This window comes from Oryx dammah, unplaced genomic scaffold (genome assembly GCF_014754425.2).
Source record: "Oryx dammah isolate SB20612 unplaced genomic scaffold, SCBI_Odam_1.1 HiC_scaffold_27, whole genome shotgun sequence".
NCBI classification, from domain to species: Eukaryota; Metazoa; Chordata; class Mammalia; order Artiodactyla; family Bovidae; genus Oryx; species Oryx dammah.
Window position 1 is genome coordinate 130511644 of NW_024070211.1, and position 23172 is coordinate 130534815.

Genomic DNA, 23172 nt, shown 5'->3' on the forward strand with positions numbered 1-23172 from the left:
TATAGACATGCCTTTCTGTTTATGCATTATCTGTGGCTGCTTTTGAGCTACAGTGTAGGGTTGGGTTGTTGTAACACAGACTGGTCTGTAAAGCCTAAAATATTACTGTCTGACCTTTTACAGAAAAGCTTTCTCACTTCTTTATTAGGAAGCACTTTTGGCTTAATTGATCTTTGTAGTTACGTTGTGTTTGTTTACATCTGCTTTCATATAGTTTATTGTTCTAACATAATTTATCTCGAGTTCATTAATGTTCAGCTGTTCTTTTCTAATGTAAGCAATTAAAGCCATGAATTCTCACTATGTGTTGAATTAGCATTATTCCCAAAGGTTTCAATTCTGTTTATTTCTCTTTTTTATTTATGCTTTCTGTTCACAAATTGTTAAGAAGGTTTTTTATTTCATTTCCTAATATGAGAGGTGTTTCCTCAGTTCTTTGTCCTAATGATTTCTGACTGAATTACATTGTGATCAGAGAACATGGTTTGCATGATATGACCCCCCACTCCAGTGCTCTTGCCTGGAGAATCCCAGGGACGGGGGAGCCTGGTGGGCTGCAGTCCATGGGAGTTGCGACGAGTCGGACACGACTGAGCGACTTCACTTTCACTTTCCCCTTTCATGCATTGGAGAAGGCAGTGGCACCCCACTCCAGTGCTCTTGCCTGGAAAATCCCAGGGACGGGGGAGCCTGGTGGGCTGCCGTCTATGGAGTTGCACAGAGTCGGACACGACTGAAGCGACTTAGCAGCAGCAGCAGCCCTTTAAAATATGTAGAGGTGTTAGTTACGGCCCAGTATGTGGTCAGTGTTTTAAATGTGCTTCTGCAGTTGTTGTTAGAGTGTTCTGTGTGTGTTTGTTTTAACAAGCTTTTTAGGTCTCTTATTCAAACCTTCTGTAGACTGAATTTTTTATTTTGTCGGCTTGCTCTGTTAGTAACTGAGTCATGTGTTAAAATCACCTACTTTGATTGTGGAGTTGTCTGTTTCTCTTTGAATTATGTAGTGGCCTTATTGATTTTTTAATAATGCATTTTGTTTTTTAAAAATTTTTGTGTTGATGTTAATACATGTGCTTTCTTTTTGTTACTAATTGCTTGTTACTTCTTTTTTGCATCCTTTTGGTTTTTCTGAATCTATGTTTTCGATATATCTCTTGTAAATACTGATAGTTGGGTTTTTTAAAAATCATGTCTTACATTCTTTGTCTTTTAATGCAAACATTTGGTCCATTTAAATTTATTACAGTGATGTTTTGAATTTATTTCCTTTATTTTGTATTTCTTCCCTTCCCCTTTTTCATATCTCACATTTACCATCTGGAACTAGTGTCCTTTAGCTTGAAGTACATTATCTAGAATTTTCTTAATGAAGGCCTACTGTAGGCAAACTCTCTCCTTCCCCACCCTATTGGGAAATAGCTTCATTCTGCCCTCATTGTTGTTGTTACTGTTGCTCTGTCACTAAGTTGTGTTCAGCTCTTTGCCACCGTGCCGACTGCAGCATGCCAGGCTTCCCTTTCTGTTACTATCTCCTGGAATTCGCTCAAACTCATATCCACCGAGTCAGTGATTCCCTCCAGCCACTTCATCCCCTGTTGCCCCTTCTCCTCCTTACCTCATTCTTTCCCAGCATCAGAATCTTTTCCAGTGAGTCAGCTCTTTGCATCAGGTGGCCAGAGTGTTGGAGCGTCAGCTTCAGCATCAGTCCTTCCATTGAATATTCAGGGTTGATTTCCATTAGGATGGACTGGTTTGATCTCCTTGCTGTCCAAGAGACTCTCAAGAGTCTTCTCTAGCACCACAGTTTGAACACATCAGTTGTTCGGTGCTCAACCTTCTTTACGGTCCAACTCTCATATCTGTACATGACCGCTGGAAAAGCTATAGCTTTGACTACACAGACCTTTGTCAGCAAAGTGATTTCTTTGCTTTTTAATGCACTGTCTAGGTTTGTCATAGCTTTCCTTCCAAGGAGAAAGCGTTTTTTCTTTGTGGTTTTTTTAATACTAAAGCAATTTATTTTCTTGGGTTGACAACAGATAAATCTCACTTGAAATGTAAGTAAGTTTGGGTAGAAGAGGGTATTGGCTATAATAGTACTGAGATATTGATGGGTATACATCTGAGGCAGCATATTTTCAAGAGTATCTTCTTATTACAAATCATCTGCCTCATTTCCAGACTGTGCATTTGATTTTTTTAATATATATATGTGTTATTAAAGTATAGTTGACTTACAGTGATTCAGGTACAGTGCAAGGTGATACAAATACAGATTTGGTATTACAGATTTGGTTATACAAATACAGATATATTGTTTTTGAAATTTTTTCCATGGTAAGTTATTACAAGATACTGACTGAAGTTCCCTATGCTATACAATAGACCTTTGTTGCATATCTATTTTTTAATTAGAAATCTAGCATTCTATTCATACTGAGTCAAACAAGTGGAACCAAAATGTTGTAATTTTTTAGTTAGGAAAAAAGTGTGTAAGTTTTCTAAAATATATTTGTTGTACATATTCATATATATGTATACAAAAGCTTTTCTCAGTTCAGTTCAGTTCAATCTCTCAGTCACATCCAACTCTTTGCTACCTCATTCATTGCAGCACGCCAGGCCTCCCTGTCCATCACCAACTTCTGGAGCTTACTCAAACTCATGTCCATAGAGTCAGTGATGCCATCCAACTATCTCATCCTGTGTCATCCCCTTCTCCTCCTGCCTTCAGTCTTTCCCAGCATCAGGGTCTTTTCCAATGAGTCAGTTCTTCACATCAGGCAGCAAAAATATTGGGAGTTTCAGCTTCAGCATCAGTCCTTCCAATGAATATTCAGGACTGATTTCCTTTAGGGTGGACTGGTTGGATCTCGTTGCAGTCCAAGGGACTCTCAAGAGTCTTCTCCAACATCACAGTTCAAAAGCATCAATTCTTCGGTGCTCAGCTTTCTTTATAGTCCAACTCTCACATCCGTACATGACCACTGGAAAAACCATAGCTTTGACTAAACAGACCTTTGTTGGCGAAGTAATATCTCTGCTTTTTAATATGCTGTCTAGGATGGTCATAGCTTTCCTTCCAAGGGGTAAGCATCTTTTAATTTCATGGCTGGAGTCACCATCTGCAGTGATTTTGGAGCCCAAGAAAATAAAGTCTGACACTGTTTCTACTGTTTCCCCATCTATTTCCCATGAAGTGATGGGACTGGATACCATGATCTTAATTTTCTGAATGTTGAGTTTTATATCAGCTTTTTCACACTCCTCTTTCATCAAGAGGCTCTTTAGTTCTTCACTTTCTGCCATAAGGGTGTTGTCATCTGCATATCTGAGGTTATTGATATTTCTCCCTGCAATCTTGATTCCAGCTTGTGCTTCATCCCACCGGGCATTTCTCATGATGTACTCTGCATATAAGTTAAATAAGCAGGGTGACAATATACAGCCTTGATGCACTCCTTTGCCAATTTTGAATCAGTCTGTTGTTCCATGTCCAGTTCTAACTGTTGCTTCTTGACCTGCATACAGACTTCTTAGGAGACAGATAAAGTGGTCTGGTATTCGCATCTTTTTAAGAATTTTCCACAGTTTGTTGTGATCCACACAATCAAAGGCTTTAAGCATAGTCAGTGAAGCAGAAGGTGTTTTTCTGTAATTCCCTTGCTTTTTCTGTGATCCAGCAGATGCTGCCAATTTGATATGTGGTTCTGCTGCCTTTTCTAAATCCAGCTTGTACATCTGGAAGTTTTCGTTTCACATACTGCTAAAGCCTGGCTTGAAGGATTTTGAGCATTACCTTACTAGCATGTGAGATGAGCACAGTTGTACAGTAGTTTGACTTCTTTGGCATTGCCTTTCTTTGGGATTGGAATGAAAACTAACCAGTCCTGTGGCCACTGCTGAGTTTTCCAAATTTGCTGGCATATTGAATGCAGCTCTTTAACAGCATCATTTTTTAGGATTTGGAATTGCATTAGCTCCACCACTAGATTTGCCTTCATTCTTAATTGCTACTTATTTTGGGTATCAGATTCTATATTGTCATTTACTTTCTGTTCGTAATCAAAAGTATCATTTCCCTGGCCTTTTGGCTTTCATTGTGTTTAGGAGCCAGTGGTTAGGTGACTATTGTCTGCTTTAGAAGTCTTTTTTTTCCTATGCCCCAATGCTTCTTCCTCCTTAATTCTCTCCTTCTGACTTCTCAATTTTTTTTTGGTCATTTTTACTATATTACTCTTTTAGTCATATTTTCAGCTCCTTTTATCTCTTTAAATGAAGTCCTTGAGGGTCTGTTTCTGCTGGTTTTACTTTTGACTCCTTCTTTCTTTGGCTGTTTAATGATTTCTATCTATGAGCTCATATTTCTTGAAACTGTGGGAATGTTTTGAGAGCTAGGAAGAATATGGACTCTCCTAGAGGTTTTTTGTTTTTGCTTCTACTGGGCATCTGTACTTCACACACTACAACTCTGGAGCCCCATGAAAGTAAATTCTCAGACTGTTAGTGTGAATTAGGGCTGAAAATCCATGTGAAGAGCTGATTTGGGTTTATGAAATTCTCTCCCAATTAGTAATAAGGTTCAAGACAGGTAATTCTCCTGGCATTTACCCGGTGGGCAAGAGGGGACCGTGAACAGGTATATTTCTGCTTCTGTCTTACATTTCGCTGTAGTACTTTCGTATTATTTTTCACCTTTATGGAGGAAAGGTCTTTTTGACTCTTCAGCCTCTCCTTTGATGGATTCTGGCTTTTTTCTCTCACTCTCTCCACATACTCACCAGCCTAACAAGGCTGTAAAGATTGAAGCTTACGTTCATCTGGTTTAGCATCTGTCCTCAACTGAGTCTTTTGAGATACTGTCTTCATTCATTTTGGCTTCAGGAGTTCTTACTGTCTTGCTGGCTTATTAATGTAAAGATATTTTTTCTTTCTATTTTAGTCAACATTTTTCCTGCGAGAAGTGTGAGAAGGGCCAGGCACAGAACTTAGCCTTCCTGTGCTTGAAGTGGAAGTCTTGATTGCCCTCTGAGCCTCCCTGTTACATAGCCTTCATGTTGTAGTTCTATGCTAACACTTACGTGAAGCTTAATTGAAAGTCACGCTCATTTGATTGTTAAAGATTATAATTTTAAATACTCCCAGCAAAGACAGTTTTAAAATCTAGTTATAAATAATAGAAGGCTAACTTTAAGAAATCTTTTCACAAAGATACGAATGGAATTTTGGTATTTTTAGCTATGAAAGGAGGAAGTGGAGGAAGTAAGTAAACCAATGAGGGAGACTATCTTATTTTATACTTTTAACAAAATTAGAAACTCAGAACTTTTAAAAAGCTAGCTTGGTGCTGCAGTGACTAACTACTGGAGAGTTTTTCTTTTTAAAATACATCATAATTGTTACTGATTTAATTATTAGTGACTAGGATTATAAAATCTAGAAGATACTTACAGAAAATACATTTTTGAGGGGAAAACCTGATGAATTGGCTTCATATTATGGTTATTTCTCTAGCCTCGGTTTTTCTGCCAGAAGGCTCTCTGAGGGCCTGGGGAGTTCAGTATGGTTTTTTGGTCTGTTAGAGCCTGAATTCAGTTACAGAGATTGCGTTCTGTTTGCTTTTCTTGGTTTCTGGTAGGATGATGGAAGGAATACTAGAGCACTGTTTTAAATTTATGTTGAAAAGTTATTATCTATGGTTGTGCATGAGCTGGTACCTGTGAAATGTTGTCAATTAAAATATCTTACCGACAATCAGAATTTCTCCATACTTACTTAGATTTATGAGCACAAAAAAGAACCAGCTACATAACAAGCAACTCTAAAAGGATATTTAAAAGTCATTGTAGCTACCACTAAGCTGCAATTGAAGTTAATTTATTTAGGAAATTATTCTTTGAAGTATATTTTTTGCTCCTGTAATACTGTGCTTATCAAAAGCACTTCGGGAAGAAATTGATCTACTGATGATTCTTTAGGAGGGGAGGGAGAAGGCTGAAAATAATTTCTTCCTATTATGCTTTTATATTCAGCCATGGGTTTAAAATAAGAAACCTGGCCTTAATTGCTAGTAGCCATATTACAAGCATTCAGTTCAGTTCAGTCACTCAGTCATGTCTGACTGTTTGTGACCCCATAGATTGCAGCACACCAGGCTTCCCTGTCCATCATCAACTCCCGGAGCTTACTCAAACTCATGTCCATTGAGTTGGTGATACCATCCAACCATCTCATCCTCTGTCATCCCCTTCTCCTCCTGCCTTCAGTCTTTCCCAGCATCAAGGTCTTTTCAGATGAGTCAGTTCTTCACATCAGGTGGCCAAAGTATTGGAATTTCAGCTTCAGCATCAGTCCTTCCAATGAATATTCTGGGCTGATTTCCTTAAGGATGGACTGGTTGGATCTCCTTGCAGTCCAGGGGACTCTCAGGAGTCTTCTCCAACACCACAGTTCAAAAGCATCAATTCCTCGGTGCTCAGCTTTCTTTATGGCCCAACTCTCACATCCATACATGACTACTGGAAAAACCATAGCTTTGACTAGACAGACCTTTGTTGGCAAGTAATGTCTCTGCTTTTTAATGTGCTGTCTAGGTTGGTTATAACTTTCCTTCCAAGGAGTAAGTGTCTTTTAATTTCATGGCTGCAGTCACCAACTGCAGTGATTTGTGTGTCTAGGTAGTAAAAATTAAAATGTAAAGAATACTTAAATACATTCATTAGTCAGTCAATATTTACAAGCCAAGTCTCTGCCTTAACGTATAAAAAAAATACAGCATATGTTAAGTGAAGGAAAGGAGGTTACACACCTGTATTCACATGTATGTACACAAAGGACTACTGGAATAATATGCATAAAAATATTAATAGTCATTCTGGATGGAATGCATGTTACATTTGTTTTCTTTTGCTTCTCTGTATTTTCAAAACTTAAAAAAAAAAAACTATTGTGAATAAAGTGGGATGTCTAGATAGGGAGGAAGAGTAAATGCCTGATTCCTTATCAGAGGAAAATGAGAATTGATACTAAAACAACTTTGTGGCAAGTGTGTCTTCTCACTTCTTGTTAGAGTCCTTGGAGGTAGTGATATTATCCTGTTTTGCCTCAGAAAACTGAGGCTCTGAGACGTTTTTACATGTCCAAAATTACACAGCTGGTAAGTGATGGAGCAGACTCCTACGCCTCTCTGCCTTCAAATCCCGTCAGTTTGCCGTCAATCATGCCTGGAATGGGTTTCTTGCTTTTTTAAAAAAGTCTGATATACCCCTTGGCAGTTTCTTACATCTATTTAAATTGACAAAATTATATGAAAAACATTTTCTAGTCTATTAAGCAAATTATAGACTTGGCGTTTAGGATAACATTTGATACTTAAATTTTTAGAACTGGTATTTGGTCAATGAGCAACTCTGTATTGGCAATATTTAACACTTAGATAAAAGAGTAGAATTACATGAAATTAAAACACGTTTGCTCCTTGGAAGAAAAGCTATGACAAACCTATACAGTGTATTAAAAAACAGAGACATCACTTTGCCAACAAAGGTCCGTATAGTTACAGCTATGGTTTTTCCAGTAGTCATGTACGGATGTAAGAGTTGGACCATAAAGAAGAATTGATGCTTTCGAACTGTGCTGCTAGAGAAGACTCTTCAGAGTCCCTTAGACAGCAAAGAGATCAAACCAGTCAATCCTAAAGGAAATCAACCCTGAATATTCATTGAAAGGACTGATGCTGAAGCTCTGACACTTTGGCCACCTTATGCAGAGAGTCGACTCATTGGAAAAGACCCGGATACTGGGAAAGATTGAGGGCAAGCGGAGAAGGGGGTGACAGAGGATGAGATGGTTGGATGGCATCACTGACTTAATGGACGTGAGTTTGAGCAAACTCGAGGATCAAGGACAAGGGAGCGTGGTGTGCTGCAGTTCATGGGGTCACAGAGAGTCAGACACAGCTTAGTAACTGAACAACAACAATGTGAATCTTAGAGATTTGGTAGCTCTAAGACCTTGTCTTTCCTTTTTAGCCCTCATGTGTGATAATACTTTATTATCTTTTACTAAGTGATTTTATAAATATTTAATTAATATCATTTAATTTTTATTCCTTCCTACGAATTTTCATGTCAGTTCACATTTTAAAATATCTATCAGATGATGTATATTCAGTCTTGTAAACTAATTGGAGGCTAATTACAATATTGTGGAGGTCTTTGCCATACATTGACATGAATCAGCCACGGGTGTACATATGTCCCGCCGTCCCAAACCCCCCTCCCACCTCCCTGCCCATCCCTTCTCTCTGTGTCATCCCAGTGCACTGGCTTTGAGCGCCCTGTTTCATGCATCGAACCTGGACTGGCGATCTGTTCCACATACGGTAATATATATGTTTCAGTGCTATTCTCTCAAATCATCCCACCCTCGCCTTCTACCTCAGAGTCCAAAAGTCTCTTCTTTATATCTGTGTTTCTTTTGCTGTCTCTCATATAGAGTCGTCGTTACCATCTTTCTAAATTCCATCTATGTACATTAAAATACTGTATTGGTGTTTTTATTTCTGACTGACTTCACTCTGTATAATAGGCTCCAGTTTCATCCACCTCATTAGAACTGATTCAGATGTATTCTTTTTAATGGCTGAGTAATACTCCATTGTGTATATGTACCACAGCTTTCTTATCCATTCATCTGCTGATGGACACCTAGGTTGCTTCCATGTCCTGGCTCTTATAAACAGTGCTGCAATGAACATTGGGGTACACGTGTCTCTTTCAATTCTGGTTTCCTCGGTGTGTATGCCCAGCAGTGGGATTGCTGGGTCATAAGGCAGTTCTATTTCCAGTTTTTTAAGGAATCGCCACACTGTTCTCCATAGTGGCTGTACTAGTTTGCATTGCCGCGGACAGTATAAGAGGGTTCCCTTTTCTCTGCACCCTCTGCAGCATTTATTGTTTGTAGACTTTTTGATAGCAGCCATTCTGACTGGTGTGAGATGGTACCTCATTGTGGTTTTGATTTAACATTTCTCTGATAATGAGTGATATTGAGCATCTTTTCATGCGTTTGTTAGCCATCTGTATGTCTTCTTTGGAGAAATGTCTGTTTAGTTCTTTGGCCTGTTTTTTGATTGGATTGTTTGTTCAGCTGCATGAACTGCTTGTATATTTTTGAGATATATTCTGTTTTAGTTAAGGAAATATTATCACCATATTATATAATCAGATCCCTTGGTTTCTCATAAACAAAAAAAGATGTAGAATATTTTTAAACTTTTTATTTTGCTTATTTTCCATAAATCTTATACTTAAAAATAAAGCATATAAATAAATAAAACCAAGATGACTGTTGATTAGTTTGAGTTCTGAGAGGTGTAGGTGACTTGATTTTCTTCTGAAATTAGGCAGTAAGACTAATTAGGAGTAAAGGCTATTCTTATTTTCATAAATTATGATTTAACTACATAATGATGTGACGTTTTTATATACTTAAGTGAAACATTTTCTATATCGATGAAATAAAAATGCTTATAACTTTTGAAACTTTTGAAATGCAGCTCACCGTTAATGAAGCAGCTGCTCAGCTCTGTGTAAAGGATAATGCCCTGCTGACGAGAAGAGACGAACTTTTTGCCCTGGCCAGGCAGATTTCTCGAGAAGTCACCTATAAATATACTTACAGAACCACCAAGTAAGTGTTTACCTGACAGTATTTTTGCAGTTTGATAAAGTAGAGCTTGAAACACAATCCATTGATAGAGTATATTTAAGAAAAGTAGAAGTGGAATTAAATAATTCTATCAACAGTGAAGTGAATTTTTAAAACATTGTTGCTGAAGTGGTTTTTGTTAATTTGTTTAATCCTCTTTTATTGTCTTTTGAAAGATAGTTCCCTAGCACTGTAGCCTTGGTCTGGTAGTGGTTGTCAACATTCTTCTCTCACATAGATGCTTTGGTTTTGAGTGTGATGAAAGGATTTAGTTAAGCAGCATGTATAGACTTATTTGTATACTATACAAACTGCATGCACTTTTTGAACTCTCTCTGAAAGGAATGTGTTTTCTTTCGCAAAGTGTTTGCCAGTCTGAGGGGCTTCCCTGGTGGCTCAGACGGTAAAGAGTCTGCCTGCAATGAGGGGGTCTTGGGGTGGATTCCTGAGTTGTGAAGATCCCCTGGAGAAGGAAGTAGCCAACCCACTCCAGTATTCTTGCCTGGAAAATCCCATGGACAGAGGAGCCTGGCAGGCTACAGTTCCATGTGGTCACAAAGAGTTGGACATAATTGAGCAACTTCACTTTGCCATCTGATAAGATTAGCTAAAGAGATAAAGACTTCATTACCCAGTATGCAAAGGAAAATTGGAAAATACTAGGTTACTAGTAAGTGAAGTATGGAATGTGTTTGAAATAAAAAACCTCATGTTGAAAAGCAGTGGTGATTTTAAAATTTAATGTAAACGTACACATACTGTATTCTTCATCTTATTCTCACGTATAACCTAAGCATTGTCTATAGATAGAGGAACATTTTGATTTTGTCCACTTGACTTCGTATGGACTCTGATTTCCAGTGTGCTATCAGCTGTGCTTGCCACTGCTTCTGTGAGGAGATGAATTAGCATGACTGAGTGTATGTTGAAAAGACCGTATCTCGAGCGCCCTTCCCAGCTCTAATAAATCACATCCTCTGGGGATGGAACCTTAGAGTCCAAACTTTCACAAGTAGCTGCTGTGATTCTTGTGCGTGTTCAAACTTGAAAGCCACCCAGACAGGCACTTGCTTTCCCTAACTCATAGTAGCTTTGTCGTCTGTTCTGTCAAGAGCCCACATACTTAGAAATCAGCAACAAGTAAAATTATGCAGAATAAACGATTAGGGTAAGAATATACAGCAGCATTGGAGAATTATTTACAAGATATTTTTTTTTTGAGTTGAATGTTCAAGAGCTGATTTTTGTGACGTTTTCTTCACTGTATTATACAAAACTTTTTTCTGACATTTACATAAATAATTTTCTTTAATCAAAGTAGTACATATATGTGATATATGAAGTCTTATAGTACACAAGGCTTATTACAAAGCAGTTACCCTGCTCCCCCTTCCTTCTGAATACTAAGACCCAGAAGCCACTGCTTTCAACAATTTTTATTTTTTATAGTATTTATTTACATTTGTGTATTTTAAGTTAAATCATTTTAAAATACACAAGACTTTCACATTATAAGTTGAAACTAAGTAAAAAGCCAATGCCAAAAGTTGCGCTCTCATTTCTGTCTTTTTACTCCGTTCCTCTTCTCACTGTTAGTAGTTTTTCTTAGTCTTTTTCGTCCTTCTAGTGTTTGTCTATGTGCATGTATTTCTCACTTATACCTTTTCTTTTCTTTTTATTTTGGAAAAAACAAGAAGTAGCATGTGTCTACATTATGTTGTATTTCATTCTTAGTTTAACATGTGTTAGAGACCTTCCTGTATTAGTACAGATACATCTTTGCCACTGTTTTTTGTTTGTTTGTTTTTTAACAGCTGCAGGAAACTGCGTCATGTGGCTCTTCCGTGATTCATTTAACTAGTCCCTTGATGGACACACGAGTTGTCTCTAGTCCTTTGTCATTATAAGTAATACCACAGTAACCTCATACATACTTTGTTGATACTGAGATGTGTTTTTCCACATTTTAACATCTTTTGTGTTGAGGTGTAACTTAAAAATGTATGACTTGCCATAGTTGAATTGGCAGTTATATTTGATGTCTGTGTATGTGCCTCTGTGGGATAGCTTCCCAGCAGAGGGGTACCTAAAGATCAACGGAAGATGCATGTATAGTTTTGATAGGTAGACAAAATGCGCTTTACTCTCATGTAGCCTTAAGCATTCATCTTAAATGGTCATCATTGTCATTTTATTCTAAACTGTACTGGTCCATGAAGGATCTCATAGAAGACAGTCCTCGGTTTTTTCCCTTTTTCATTCTGTGGTCCTCATTAATACTGGGTGTTTTCTGTGTTAGGCATTCTTAGGTAATGGCCTTTTAAAATATATCACATAGTTGTGTTTGTCTCTTTCCCCATTGTTAACTTAGAAATGATGAAAAGTCCCTTTTTCATTATTTAATGTTCATTATGAATGTCTTATTTCTGGTGGCAGGGTTCCAGAGTTATTTGTTTTGGTGGAAGTTTATAGATTTAGATGCCTTTAGAAAAAATTTATTACCTTCTCAAATTTTTCTCTCTCCCTCATTCCCCTCAGGTCAAAATGTGGAGAGAGAGATGAATTATCCCCGAAGAGAATTAAAGTAGAGGTATGATTATGTGTTATCTTTTCTTTTGCTCATAGTGTTTGCTTACTAGGTCAACTGAAAAAGAAAGAGTGGTCCCTCCAGCTAGTGAGAAAATGTGAATTGTGTAATCTGAAAAATGATCCAGAATTTGGTCACTTTGAAGTATCCTTAGTAATCTGAACTCGGATACTCAGAAAATTCCTGGAAGGCAACAACAGTGATGAGCTTGGTGCGCAGTCAGTTTATCAAAGGTTGAATTGTAAGTAGGTGTTTCTTACACAGTTAAAACTCTTTACTGGTTACACAGTTCCTTTTATAATTTTATTTACATCATTAGTCATCTTATCAAGTAGACTCAAAGGAGCTAAAGTTTAATTTCTTTATATTAAGTGTCTGAGAGAAGTGAGACTTTAGTAGCTATAAGTTATGAAAACTTCACTGTAATTAAAAGCCTCTTTCAGGGTATCACTGCTGAGGCTGTCTTTCTGATTTTAGACCTGTGAATAGTAAGGTGGGTTGAGCAAGAAAAATATGTTTTTCTTAGGGAGGGCTCTCAGAACTAGTTTCAGAATGACTACTCCTTAATTTGGATTGATACTTTTCTGAAGGCCCGTCTGAAGCAGAGCAGGCAGCTCCTTTTTCTCTTGGACAAGGGAGAGAGGTCATTACTTTTGGTCATTCATTATTTAATTTCTTGTTAAGGAAAACAAGCTGTGTTTACCCTAAATTTCCATAATCAGATTGTTCTTCTAACCATCTGATTGCCTGCAATAATCTTTCATTTATACCAAAGCCAGAGTTAATCTTTTAAAAACATACATCCCTTTTCTTGCTTAAATCTTCCTAGTGGCTGTCTACTGTGCCTAGAATAAAATATACACTTTTTCCTGAGGCACCGAAGACCCTGCAAGAGCTGACTCTGACTCGACTCTCTAACCTCATCTGCTTCCACACTTCCCCATTCTTACTGTGTCCCAGCTCCACTGACCGACCTTCTGTTCCTGGAACACGTCAAACTCATTTATGCCTCAGCGCTGGCTGGCTGTTGCCTCTCCCTGGATCTCTCTCTAAATCTTCACGTGGCTTCAGCTTGTAGCCGAGAGTTTCCTCGGAGTTCCCTGCTTCCCTCTCTAAAGAGGCACTGTTGCCGCATATTCACATCTAGGCTCTTTGTCCTGGCCTGGCTTGTTTGTTTTCATAGCTCTTACCCATTTCTGAAACTGTTAGGTATGTGTTTCTAATTTGTTACTGGTCTGCCCCATTAGGTGAAAATAGAGCTCTTAATCTGCCTGTCTACTACTTTTACTTAGTTTAGAATAGTGCCTTGTACTTAGTAGGACTTAAAATCTGTTCAATGAAATCATGAATGGCCATGAGTAAATATCTTTGCATTCTAGAAGCTTTAGCCATATACAGTGGTTCTCACAGAAGAAAAATGTTGTCCAAAATGAGCACCTTTTAAAAAATTATGCTTATGTTTGTAATCTACTTCAGTGTTAACTCTGGAGTAACGTTTAAGATGGGTTAAACCTCACATATAGTACTCAAAAAACTCACTGAAATGACCCTAAGGCCATTGAAAGAGCTAACTGGTGAAATATTTTCTCCTGTGGCATCTCAAACTAATGAATAAGAGAGGATCCCTGTGGATTTATCTCTTCGTGACTCTGCCTCTAGAAGGGAAACTGGATAAAGAAACTACTAAAGGGCGTGTGCCATTGGCGGATTTAGAGGCAGGAAGGTACAAAACCTACCCTGTGGCCAGGAAAGGTAATCAGTCAGCTGCTGGGTTATTAGAGAATATGTCTGCCTCTCTTTCTCACCACTGACCCTCCATGCCATTGTGACTCAGGCTGTTCTCACATTTTCAAGCCATGGTTTCCTTTTGTCTAGCTTCAGAGGTCACTGGTGAACACTGAAGTCTGAGATCATGAATCTCGTGGACTGTTGGAACTATAGTGTTTTCTTGTTAGGCTGTACTGATAAGTCTTTCTGACCCTCTCAATAGCCCTGATCTGAAATGTAAGCTTATTATTTCTATATCCGGGTACAGGGTTTTGGATTTCTTTTTAGGAGCTCACGGTGTTAGGTTGAAGTTAGATGCGACCCTTCCAGTCCTTTATATTCACTAGAGATATTTGAGTTATGCGCGCGTTTTAAGTCTTCTTCAGTCGTGTCTGACTCTTTGCAGCCCTGTGGACTGTAGCCCACCAGGCTCCTCTGTCTATGGATTCTCCCGGCAGAAGTACTGGAATGGGTTGCCATGCCCTTCTCCAGGGGATCTCCCGACCCAGGGATTAAACGCACATCGTTTAGGTCTTCTGCGCTGTCAGGCAGGTTCTTTACCACTAGCGCCGTCTGGGAAGCCCCAATTGAATTACAGTTCTATATGATTAGTTAATTACTTCACTAGACTTCCCAAAGCCATTTGCACAGTCTTGGATTTAGAATTAAGATAATCATTGTTTCCTTTTTCTGTGAATAACTGTTCTAACCCTTCCTAAACAGACAAGTGACTAATAAACCCCAAGTGTTCTTATAGACAATAAACTCTTGATTTTAGAAATGAATAGGGACTTTGGCTTTTAATTTAGGACAGCTATTTACTTTTGTTGGTTTATTCTTTTGTCTTGTTTCTGCTTAGTTTTTTTTTTTAATTTGTGTATTGCAGAGCATTGATTTATGCAAAATGTGTGTTATGCCTGTGTGTATACCTACACATGTATATAGTGTAATGTGTGATGCTTTGTAAAATATACAGTACTGACATAAATGGTGTTATATTCCTGTCCCTGCCAGGCATTTAAAATTCTCTTGTGTACTCTAAGTCAGATTTGAGGTCCTGGAGCTGTCCATTTGGTTTCGGAAGCTGATACTGAGGTAGTTAGTATTGGCAGTATAGGGTTACTGCTCCCCTAAGAAGGCTTCACCAAGCGTTAGTGCTTTCTTTATGCCTACCTTCTCTGTGGATTTCTGGCATGAGAAGAGATGAGGGGAGGCTTAATGAGGAGATACCGTCTGAGCTGGATTTTAAAAGAAGGGTAGGATTTCAGAAGATAGGGATGTGGGGTAGAAGGTGGAGGGGCATTGCAAAGGAAGACTGGCGTGGGCAAAGACACAGAGGTAAGAAGATACTCTGTGTGTTTAGAGAACAGTAAGACCAGTTTTTCCAGAATATGTGGCTGACACAAAGGACATCATAAGTAAATGAGAAAGATTTTAGAATTCTTTGAGTATGTTTGTCTTATTTCATTTGAGTATTGTTTTGTGATTCTTAGTTCATTAATTCTCTATTAAGAAAAAGTTATATAAAAATAAGCTTTGCTTATTATAGTGTAAGATTCCTAATTACTAGGCTCAAATTAATGATTCTCTTCATCTTTATTTTTCTAAAATTTTTGTCAGCAACCAATGAGCATATATGCCAAGTTGCTAAGTTTTTTCAATCTTAAAAAGACCGTGTTTAAGATCTGTAACATCGGAGAACAAAACGAAATGTAATATCTGATAGGTGAAATAGAAGTAACTCAAAATAGACATGTAAAGGAAAGAGAAACATTTTCTTTTGCACCATTTTCAATGCACGAGAATACACTAAAAAAAACTCGTGCTTTAGTCAGGCTCAGTAGTTGCTGGCATATTTTCCTGATCTGTTGGTGAAGGGTTGAATGGAACAAAATGTTAAAATCCTTGTCTGATTTTTCTCTTATTATATAGAGTATATTTTTTATATATATTATATTTTATATAAAAATATATATGTGTATATATCTATATGATTGTTCCCCCTAATAGTTAACTATTTATTGATTGTCACTATTGAGTGCCAGTATACATGTTGTGAAGTACTCAGGATAATCTCTTATTTTTGAATAGTGTTCCTTCCTATAGGGATGTAAGACATTAAAAAACGTGGACGTTTGGAACTTTATAATTCCTAGAATATATGAGATAGTCACGGAGAAAACAGCCTGCTGACTTCCAGAGGCCTTGTTAGGGTAGCCTGTCACTTATTATACAGCCTCTGGGGAAAACCTCTTTGGCCCTATATGTTAGTGAAGTTTGGGAATATTTCTCCTGTTGAGACTAGATCACCGTCCTCTGTGAATCCACTTTCAGCTAAAATGCTAATGGATTATTACATTTATTCTTTTTCATCAGAGACCTCAAAGCTAGCTCTGGGTCATTTGTGGAAATAACAGATTTTATTGAATCTGTTATATGCCTGTCCCTGCTAGGCATTTGAAATTCATTATCACAAACCTTGTCTACTCTGTATGAAGGCTTTATGAGTTCCCCTTAGAGCCGAGAAGAAACCCAGAAAGGCTCAGAAACTTACCTGCCTTTTCACATTGCTATCTAGTAGCCAGAGCCTGGCCTTCATATCTAGGTCTGACTTGTAAACTTCAAAGCAGTACCACTCTCCTGGGTGCTAATGATCATTCACAAAGCACCTAAGGTGTGAAAAATGCTTTCCTCCTGCTAGTATGGTAAGAATGGCAAAATGTGCACACGACTGGCAGTCTTAGCAGAGGAGGAAAGAATGACAGTTATTAGCTAATTCAAGGAAGGTATACATTTTGAGTAGAAAGTTTAACAATGTAAGTTAGAATGTTTTTAGGATAGCACCATTTGACATACTCATTTTTTAGAATGAAGAAAAAACAGTGCATTGGGAAGATTAGAGGAATAAATCAAAAAAAATTAGTTTGAGTTTTTTATACTGTGTGACAGAACGTATTTAAGAAGGCTTGATTCCAAGTTAAAGGAGATGAAAAATCAAGAGCCAGAGTCCCTGTCTTGCCTTCCTCTCAGTTACACATCAGTTATGAGTGGATCCGGTTGATATCTTTTCTTTTTTATCAGGAGCATATCCTCTGAGGAAACCCTGTCATTTCCTCCCGTGTAGTAAGTACTGTCGTAGGAGAGAGAGAGGACGCGTGAAAGCGCCAGTCTCAGCCCGGTGGTGGCAGCCGACTGCACGGACTGCTGCTGTCCAGTCTCGCCTGCCAGCTTTCTTCGCGCCCTGAAATTGCTAGAGACTAGGCAAAGAGGCGAGAGGTGACAGGCTTCTCGATCCTGTGTGGGCTGGGCGTGCAAGGCAATCAGAGATAACTGGATGAAAGAAACGAAGTGTGTTAATAGAGACCAGAAAGTCAGAGAATTGGGGCTTGAAAAAGAAGGGCTTAGAGGAAACATCTGCTTGCAGTCCCAGTGGGGTGGGGGTGGGAGAGTGAGGAAGGAGGGGGAGGAGGGTCAGAGTATCCACCTCCGCTGTTACGAAGCTTGTTGAAAGGAAAGCTGGTCTAATTTGATGAAGACTCTTCCCCTCTGGATCAGAAAAACAGAAGCATTACAATGTGCTATTCATACAGAAAGTGTGAGTAGAAAAAGGGAAAATGCACGTGTGAGGCTAAGAACATCTGTTGGAACAAGTCTTTTTAAAGATAGCTAAGCAGTGGTTTTAAAGCGAGTTGCTAGTATCTGGTGGGAAAGGATGAGGAGGAATGGGGCTGGAGAGCAATGAGATGAGAGTAATTAAGTCAGGAGCAGCATCCCACCCTGTATCTTTTAATTTCTCAGTGCTCAGACTCAGAGTCTCTCCATTAAGGGAACACAGTGATTAATGATGGCAGCCAAAAATGGCAGGAAGACAAATTGCTCATAGCATGGTACAGCTGATTCCTGAGGAAAGAGGTTCAGAACATACTAAGAAGAGTCCTGTACCAAACACGATTTGAAAAGAGACTGTTTTCTTGGGCACGGTCTCACTTTTATTTCTCAGTTGTATGTTTTGGGGCACCTTGAACTTACTTTATATGTCATGAAGTGAAAGCCACTCAGCCCAGTGGTTTTCTCATCCATGATGAACTGTCAAAAGACTGGGACAAAATTGGAATGAGTAAGGAACCCAGCTGAGAGAGACCACTGACCTGTTATTTACTGCTTATCGCATGCTTTTCTTTCTCTTTATTAATGATGGAGCAGTGTCCATTTTGTAAAAACTTTTCCCATGTCAAGTTTGAGGTTCTCCCAGCTTTTCAGAATCCTCAGGGTTAATAATCCTGACAGTGGTGCAGCTATATATTTCTATCAGTTCAGTTCAGTCACTCAGTCGTGTCCAACTCTTTGTGACCCCATGAATCACAGCACGCCAGGCCTTCCTGTCCATCACCATTTCCTGGAGTTCACTCAGACTTATGTCCATCGAGTCAGGGATGCCATCCAGCCATCTCATCCTCTGTCGTCCCCTTCTCCTCCTGCCCTCAATCCCTCCCAGCATCAGAGTCTTTTCCAATGAGTCAACTCTTTGCATCAGGTGGCCAAAGTACTGGCTTTGGCTGCATCCCTTCATTCTTTCTGGAGTTATTTCTCCACTGATCTCCAGTAGCATATTGGGCACCTACTGACATGGGGAGTTCCTCTTTCAGTATCCTATCATTTTCCCTTTTCATACTTTTCATGGGGTTCTCAAGACAAGAATACTGAAGTGGTTTGTCATTCTCTTCTGCAGTGGACCACGCTCTGTCAGACCTCTCCACCATGACCTGCCCGCCCTGGGTTACCCTGCGGGCATGGCTTAGTTTCATTGAGTTAGACAAGGCTGTGGTCCTAGTGTGATTGGATTGACTAGTTTTCTGTGAATATGGTTTCAGTGTGTCTGCTCTCTGATGCCCTCTTGCAACACCTACCATCTTAATTGGGTTTTCTCATACCTTGGGCATGGGGTATCTCTTCACGGCTGCTCCAGCGAAGCACAGCCACTGCTCCTTACCTTGGACGAGGTGTATTTCCTCACCGCCACCAATGTGCATTTTCCAAACCTTTACCGTTTGCATTATTTTATTTAATTCCCACAAATTTCTGTTGAGCAGTTAAGCTATTTTTTAATCTTCATTTAAAAACTGGGAAAACTGGAAGCAGTGAGGTTAACTTTGCATTCATCTGTTGATGGACATTTAGGTTGCTTCTTGTGTCTTGGCGATTGTAAACAATGTTGCTGTGAACGTTGGGATGCATGTATCTTTTCAAATTAGTGTTGTTGTTTCTTTTGGATATATACACAGGAGTGGAATTGCTGGGTCATGTGGTAGTTCTATACTACAAAGCTACAGTAATCAAAACAGTATGGTATTGCACACAAAAATAGACAAATAGATTAATGGAATAGGATAGGGAGCCCAGAAATAAACCCACACACCTATGGCCAATTCTGCAAGAAGGAGGCAAGACTATAAGGTGGAGAAAAGACAGTCTTTTTAATAAGTCATGCTGGGAAAACTGGATACCTACATGTAAAAGAATGAAATTAGAATATTCTCTAACATTATATACAACAGTAAGCTCAAAATGGATGAAAGACCTCAATGTAAGACCAGCTGCTATAAAACTCCAAGAGGAAAACACAGGCAGGACATTCTTTGACATAAATCATAGCAATATATTATTTTTTTGTATCTGTCTTCTAAAATAAAGGAAATAAATGCCTCTGGTAACTGTTGTTAGTTTCACAAAGGTGGCAACTCAAGGATTTTATGGTTCTGACATAGGCTTTGAAGCCAGTGTCTGTAGCTACAAAATGAGGGAACTCTAGGGTTGTTTGTGGGATAAAATGAGACAATACAAGTAAAACACAGAACATAGTTAGGAAACTGGTTGACTGTAGGCACCTGAAAAATGATAGCTGCTCTTACGGATGTTATTTCTGCTGGCTTACCTCATTGAACTTGCGAATTTAAAGGAGGATTTGTCAAAGATAAAGCTGGGTTTTAGGTCTACATAAATTCCCAGGTGAAAAGTGGAATGACTAAGAAAAGTGTACTTTTCACTTAAATTATATACACTTGTATGAAATTCACTCTAGTTCAGTTAATGAGTGTATTCTCTGCATCCCTTTAAGTCCAGGGCCCTTGGTCTTGTACAGGCCTAGAAAGGTGGCGGTTCTTAATTTAAAAAGACTGATGGTACATCAACCCACCATGGAGCTACATAAGCCTATTTCAAGATGTTAAATTTATTTTCTCTTGACTCTAAATTACTTTATTTCATGTCTCTGAAGTTTTTTTAATGGGCAATTATTAATAATTATTAGGAAATGAATTTTAGTAGATGTAATATATGAAAACATGAGATTTACAGTTGAGAAATGATTTTTTGAAAAGACCCTGATGGGGAAAGTATGAATCAGTATTTCATACTTGAAATAGTATAAATAACCTGTTATTATTACATCTTTTTCTGCTCTGTTATTATATAACAATTTTGGTTTTTCATTATTCACCCTTTGCTACAAACATAAAGCTTCATCAAACAAGGAGAAAAATGTTTTGGATGTTAATGACAATATCTTTGAGGATCTCCTGAGTAATTTTTACCAGAGTTAGTAAACCCATGTTATCATGATGTTATAAATTTTATATGGAGCACTAAACAGGCAAAGAAATTTGATAAAATTAGTAAATGGATTTGCATATATATAATATGTATATATGTATGGTATAAAATGGAAATAAGTTGAAGTGTTATCCAAGGGTAGAGTGCCCCAAGTACACTCTACTTAATATAAGAATAGATATAAATAAGTATATATAAGAATACCAACTGACATATTTATTCAGTAGTTATTGTATGCTAAAGGCAATATCTCATTTGCTTTCTCTCACAACGGCCCTGATAGACAGGTTCTCTTATCCTGATTCTCCACATGAAGACACGAAAGTTCAGAAGGGTCAAGTTACTCCCCCAGTGTCATTTAGCTAGTAAGTGGTGGTGGAATCAGAACCCAGGTGTAGGTCTTTCTGATTCCTCCCCTCATTGTCTGTCGTGTGAAATGGTAAAAGAGAAATGTTAAGTCAGCTTGGAAGAATTCTGCAGAAATCTGGGTTGGAAGTTTACTTTGGATCTTTACCACATTACGTATAACAAAATAAATTCCAGATAGGTTAGAGAGTTAACATTTAAAAAACGAAAGAAACAATAGAATACAGCTTTAGAAAACTAGAGGGTAGATTTGAGTACCTCTCAAATCTCCAAAAGAGAATGTCTTTTGAATTGTACAGTAATAGAAGAAATCACAAAGTAAAATCTAAGTGTATATTCAGTATAGCTACAATATGTAAAGTTAAATTTTTTGACTTATCAAAACAAAAATATAAATTGGCAAAAATTAAGAAAACAACACCCAGTACTGGCGAGGAAAACTGTCACACTTTGCTTACGATACAATGAAGCAGTAAAGGCCCTTGAGGAACATATGTGGTGGACATAAAAGTTTTCATCCTTTCGTACCAGTTCTCCCTGTGGTAATCTGTTGCATTAGATAATCTAAACTATAGAAAATGTTATTTCCGTGAAAGTATTTTTGCAGTATTTTTCATAAAACCAAAAATAAGGCAAATAATCTAAATGTCCAATATGAAGATAATGAATAAACAGTCAAACCACCAGATGAAATGTTATATAATTATCATTAGCAGTGATCATAAAATCTGTGTTTCAGTGTAAACCACTGTGAATGTATAAACTTTTTTATCTTTTAACATCTATGTTTTATTGAGGTTGCAGCTGTGGAAATAGGTAATTAATTGCACCATGAAAAACTGAAATGAAGTATTGTATGTTAAAATCTTAATCTTGATTATTCAGGTATCAGGATTTAAAAGATGGTTTTCTTTGCTTCATCTTCTGAGTTTTTGATAATATGGTTATTTTAAAGTAAAAAGTACATATTCTTTGACTCACAGGATGGGTTTCCAGATTTCCAGGACTCTGTGCAGACGCTCTTCCAGCAGGCTAAAGCTAAGAGTGAGGAGCTCACTGCTCTTAGCTCACAGGTAACGTCAGCCATGAGTTAACACTTCATAACAGCTTCGGTGGGTGAAAAACTCAATGGCCCCTTCAGCTAGCTTCAGTTTTAAATTCAGTTTCATCCAAAGACTAAATTTATTCCCAGTTGTTTTTACAATGTCATCTGATCCACAGTTGTATCAACAAGATAGCAGTATCAGCTAGGTTTGGTCTGCTTTGTGAGCAGAACCCAGTATCTGCTACTTGTTTATTCTTTTTAGTTTTGTAGGAAGTAAGACAGATTCTCTACTTAAGAAAACTCAGAAGAAGCAACTTGATACCAGGAAAACAGCCATGTTGACTCTGTGTGTATTTCAGCTATGAAATAAAACAATTCTAGTTCTCAGTAAAATAGTAATAGTAAATTGTTGCTACTGTTGAATCATTTCAATTCAAGTATCATGAAAAACTAATACGTACTTTCAGGTGCCTTCGCTACTAAGTAATTTTATTGTGTACACAGAAGTTAACATTTTTAAAAGTCATTTCTGCCTTCTAGTAGGTACTGTAAGGTTTATTCTTATTGATCCTCTCACTTCTGATGACGAATCTGCTTGTGATCAGATTTAGTGGTGCCGGGTTTTGTGTTTTCATGTGAAGAGGATGAAAAATAAATTTTCCTCCTCCAGAAATCTTATTGAAATTTTATTAATTAGTAATAAATGAATTAGAAGTTATGATTCCCTTTAATCTGGTTTATTTGATTCAGAAAAATAGTCTAAGCTTTTATTCTATTTTATGAGTAATTTTATATGTTAGCATATTTCACCTGTTGATTTTTGCTATTGTGAATCAAGATTATTGTAACTAATTTTATATAACGTATTCCTTGTATGAGCCTCCTATGTATGAATCTTCTGTGTGGCATGGCAGTGATTCATATCTGTGCCTTTGGACTATTACCTTCTTGGCAAAATATCACAAATACAGTGCTCTGAATATCTCACACAGGTAATTTAGAACAGTGCATAGAGAAGGGACTTAGAAAACACATGCAGAGATAAATTTATATGTCAGCCAACTAATTGTGTATTTTAAAACATGTC

General features: G+C 37.9%; 1 protein-coding gene across 2 annotated transcripts in view; it reads left to right on the plus strand.

Annotated features, from left to right (window-relative positions):
• Positions 1-23172, plus strand: part of NAB1 (NGFI-A binding protein 1) — a 51373-nt gene that overhangs the window by 18577 nt on the left and 9624 nt on the right. For both annotated transcript variants that reach the window (XM_040227841.1, XM_040227842.1), the window contains exons 3-5: positions 9560-9693; positions 12250-12301; positions 22024-22113. In XM_040227841.1, coding sequence (XP_040083775.1) covers positions 9560-9693; positions 12250-12301; positions 22024-22113 — 276 coding nt within the window. The remainder of the gene's footprint in view (positions 1-9559; positions 9694-12249; positions 12302-22023; positions 22114-23172) is intronic.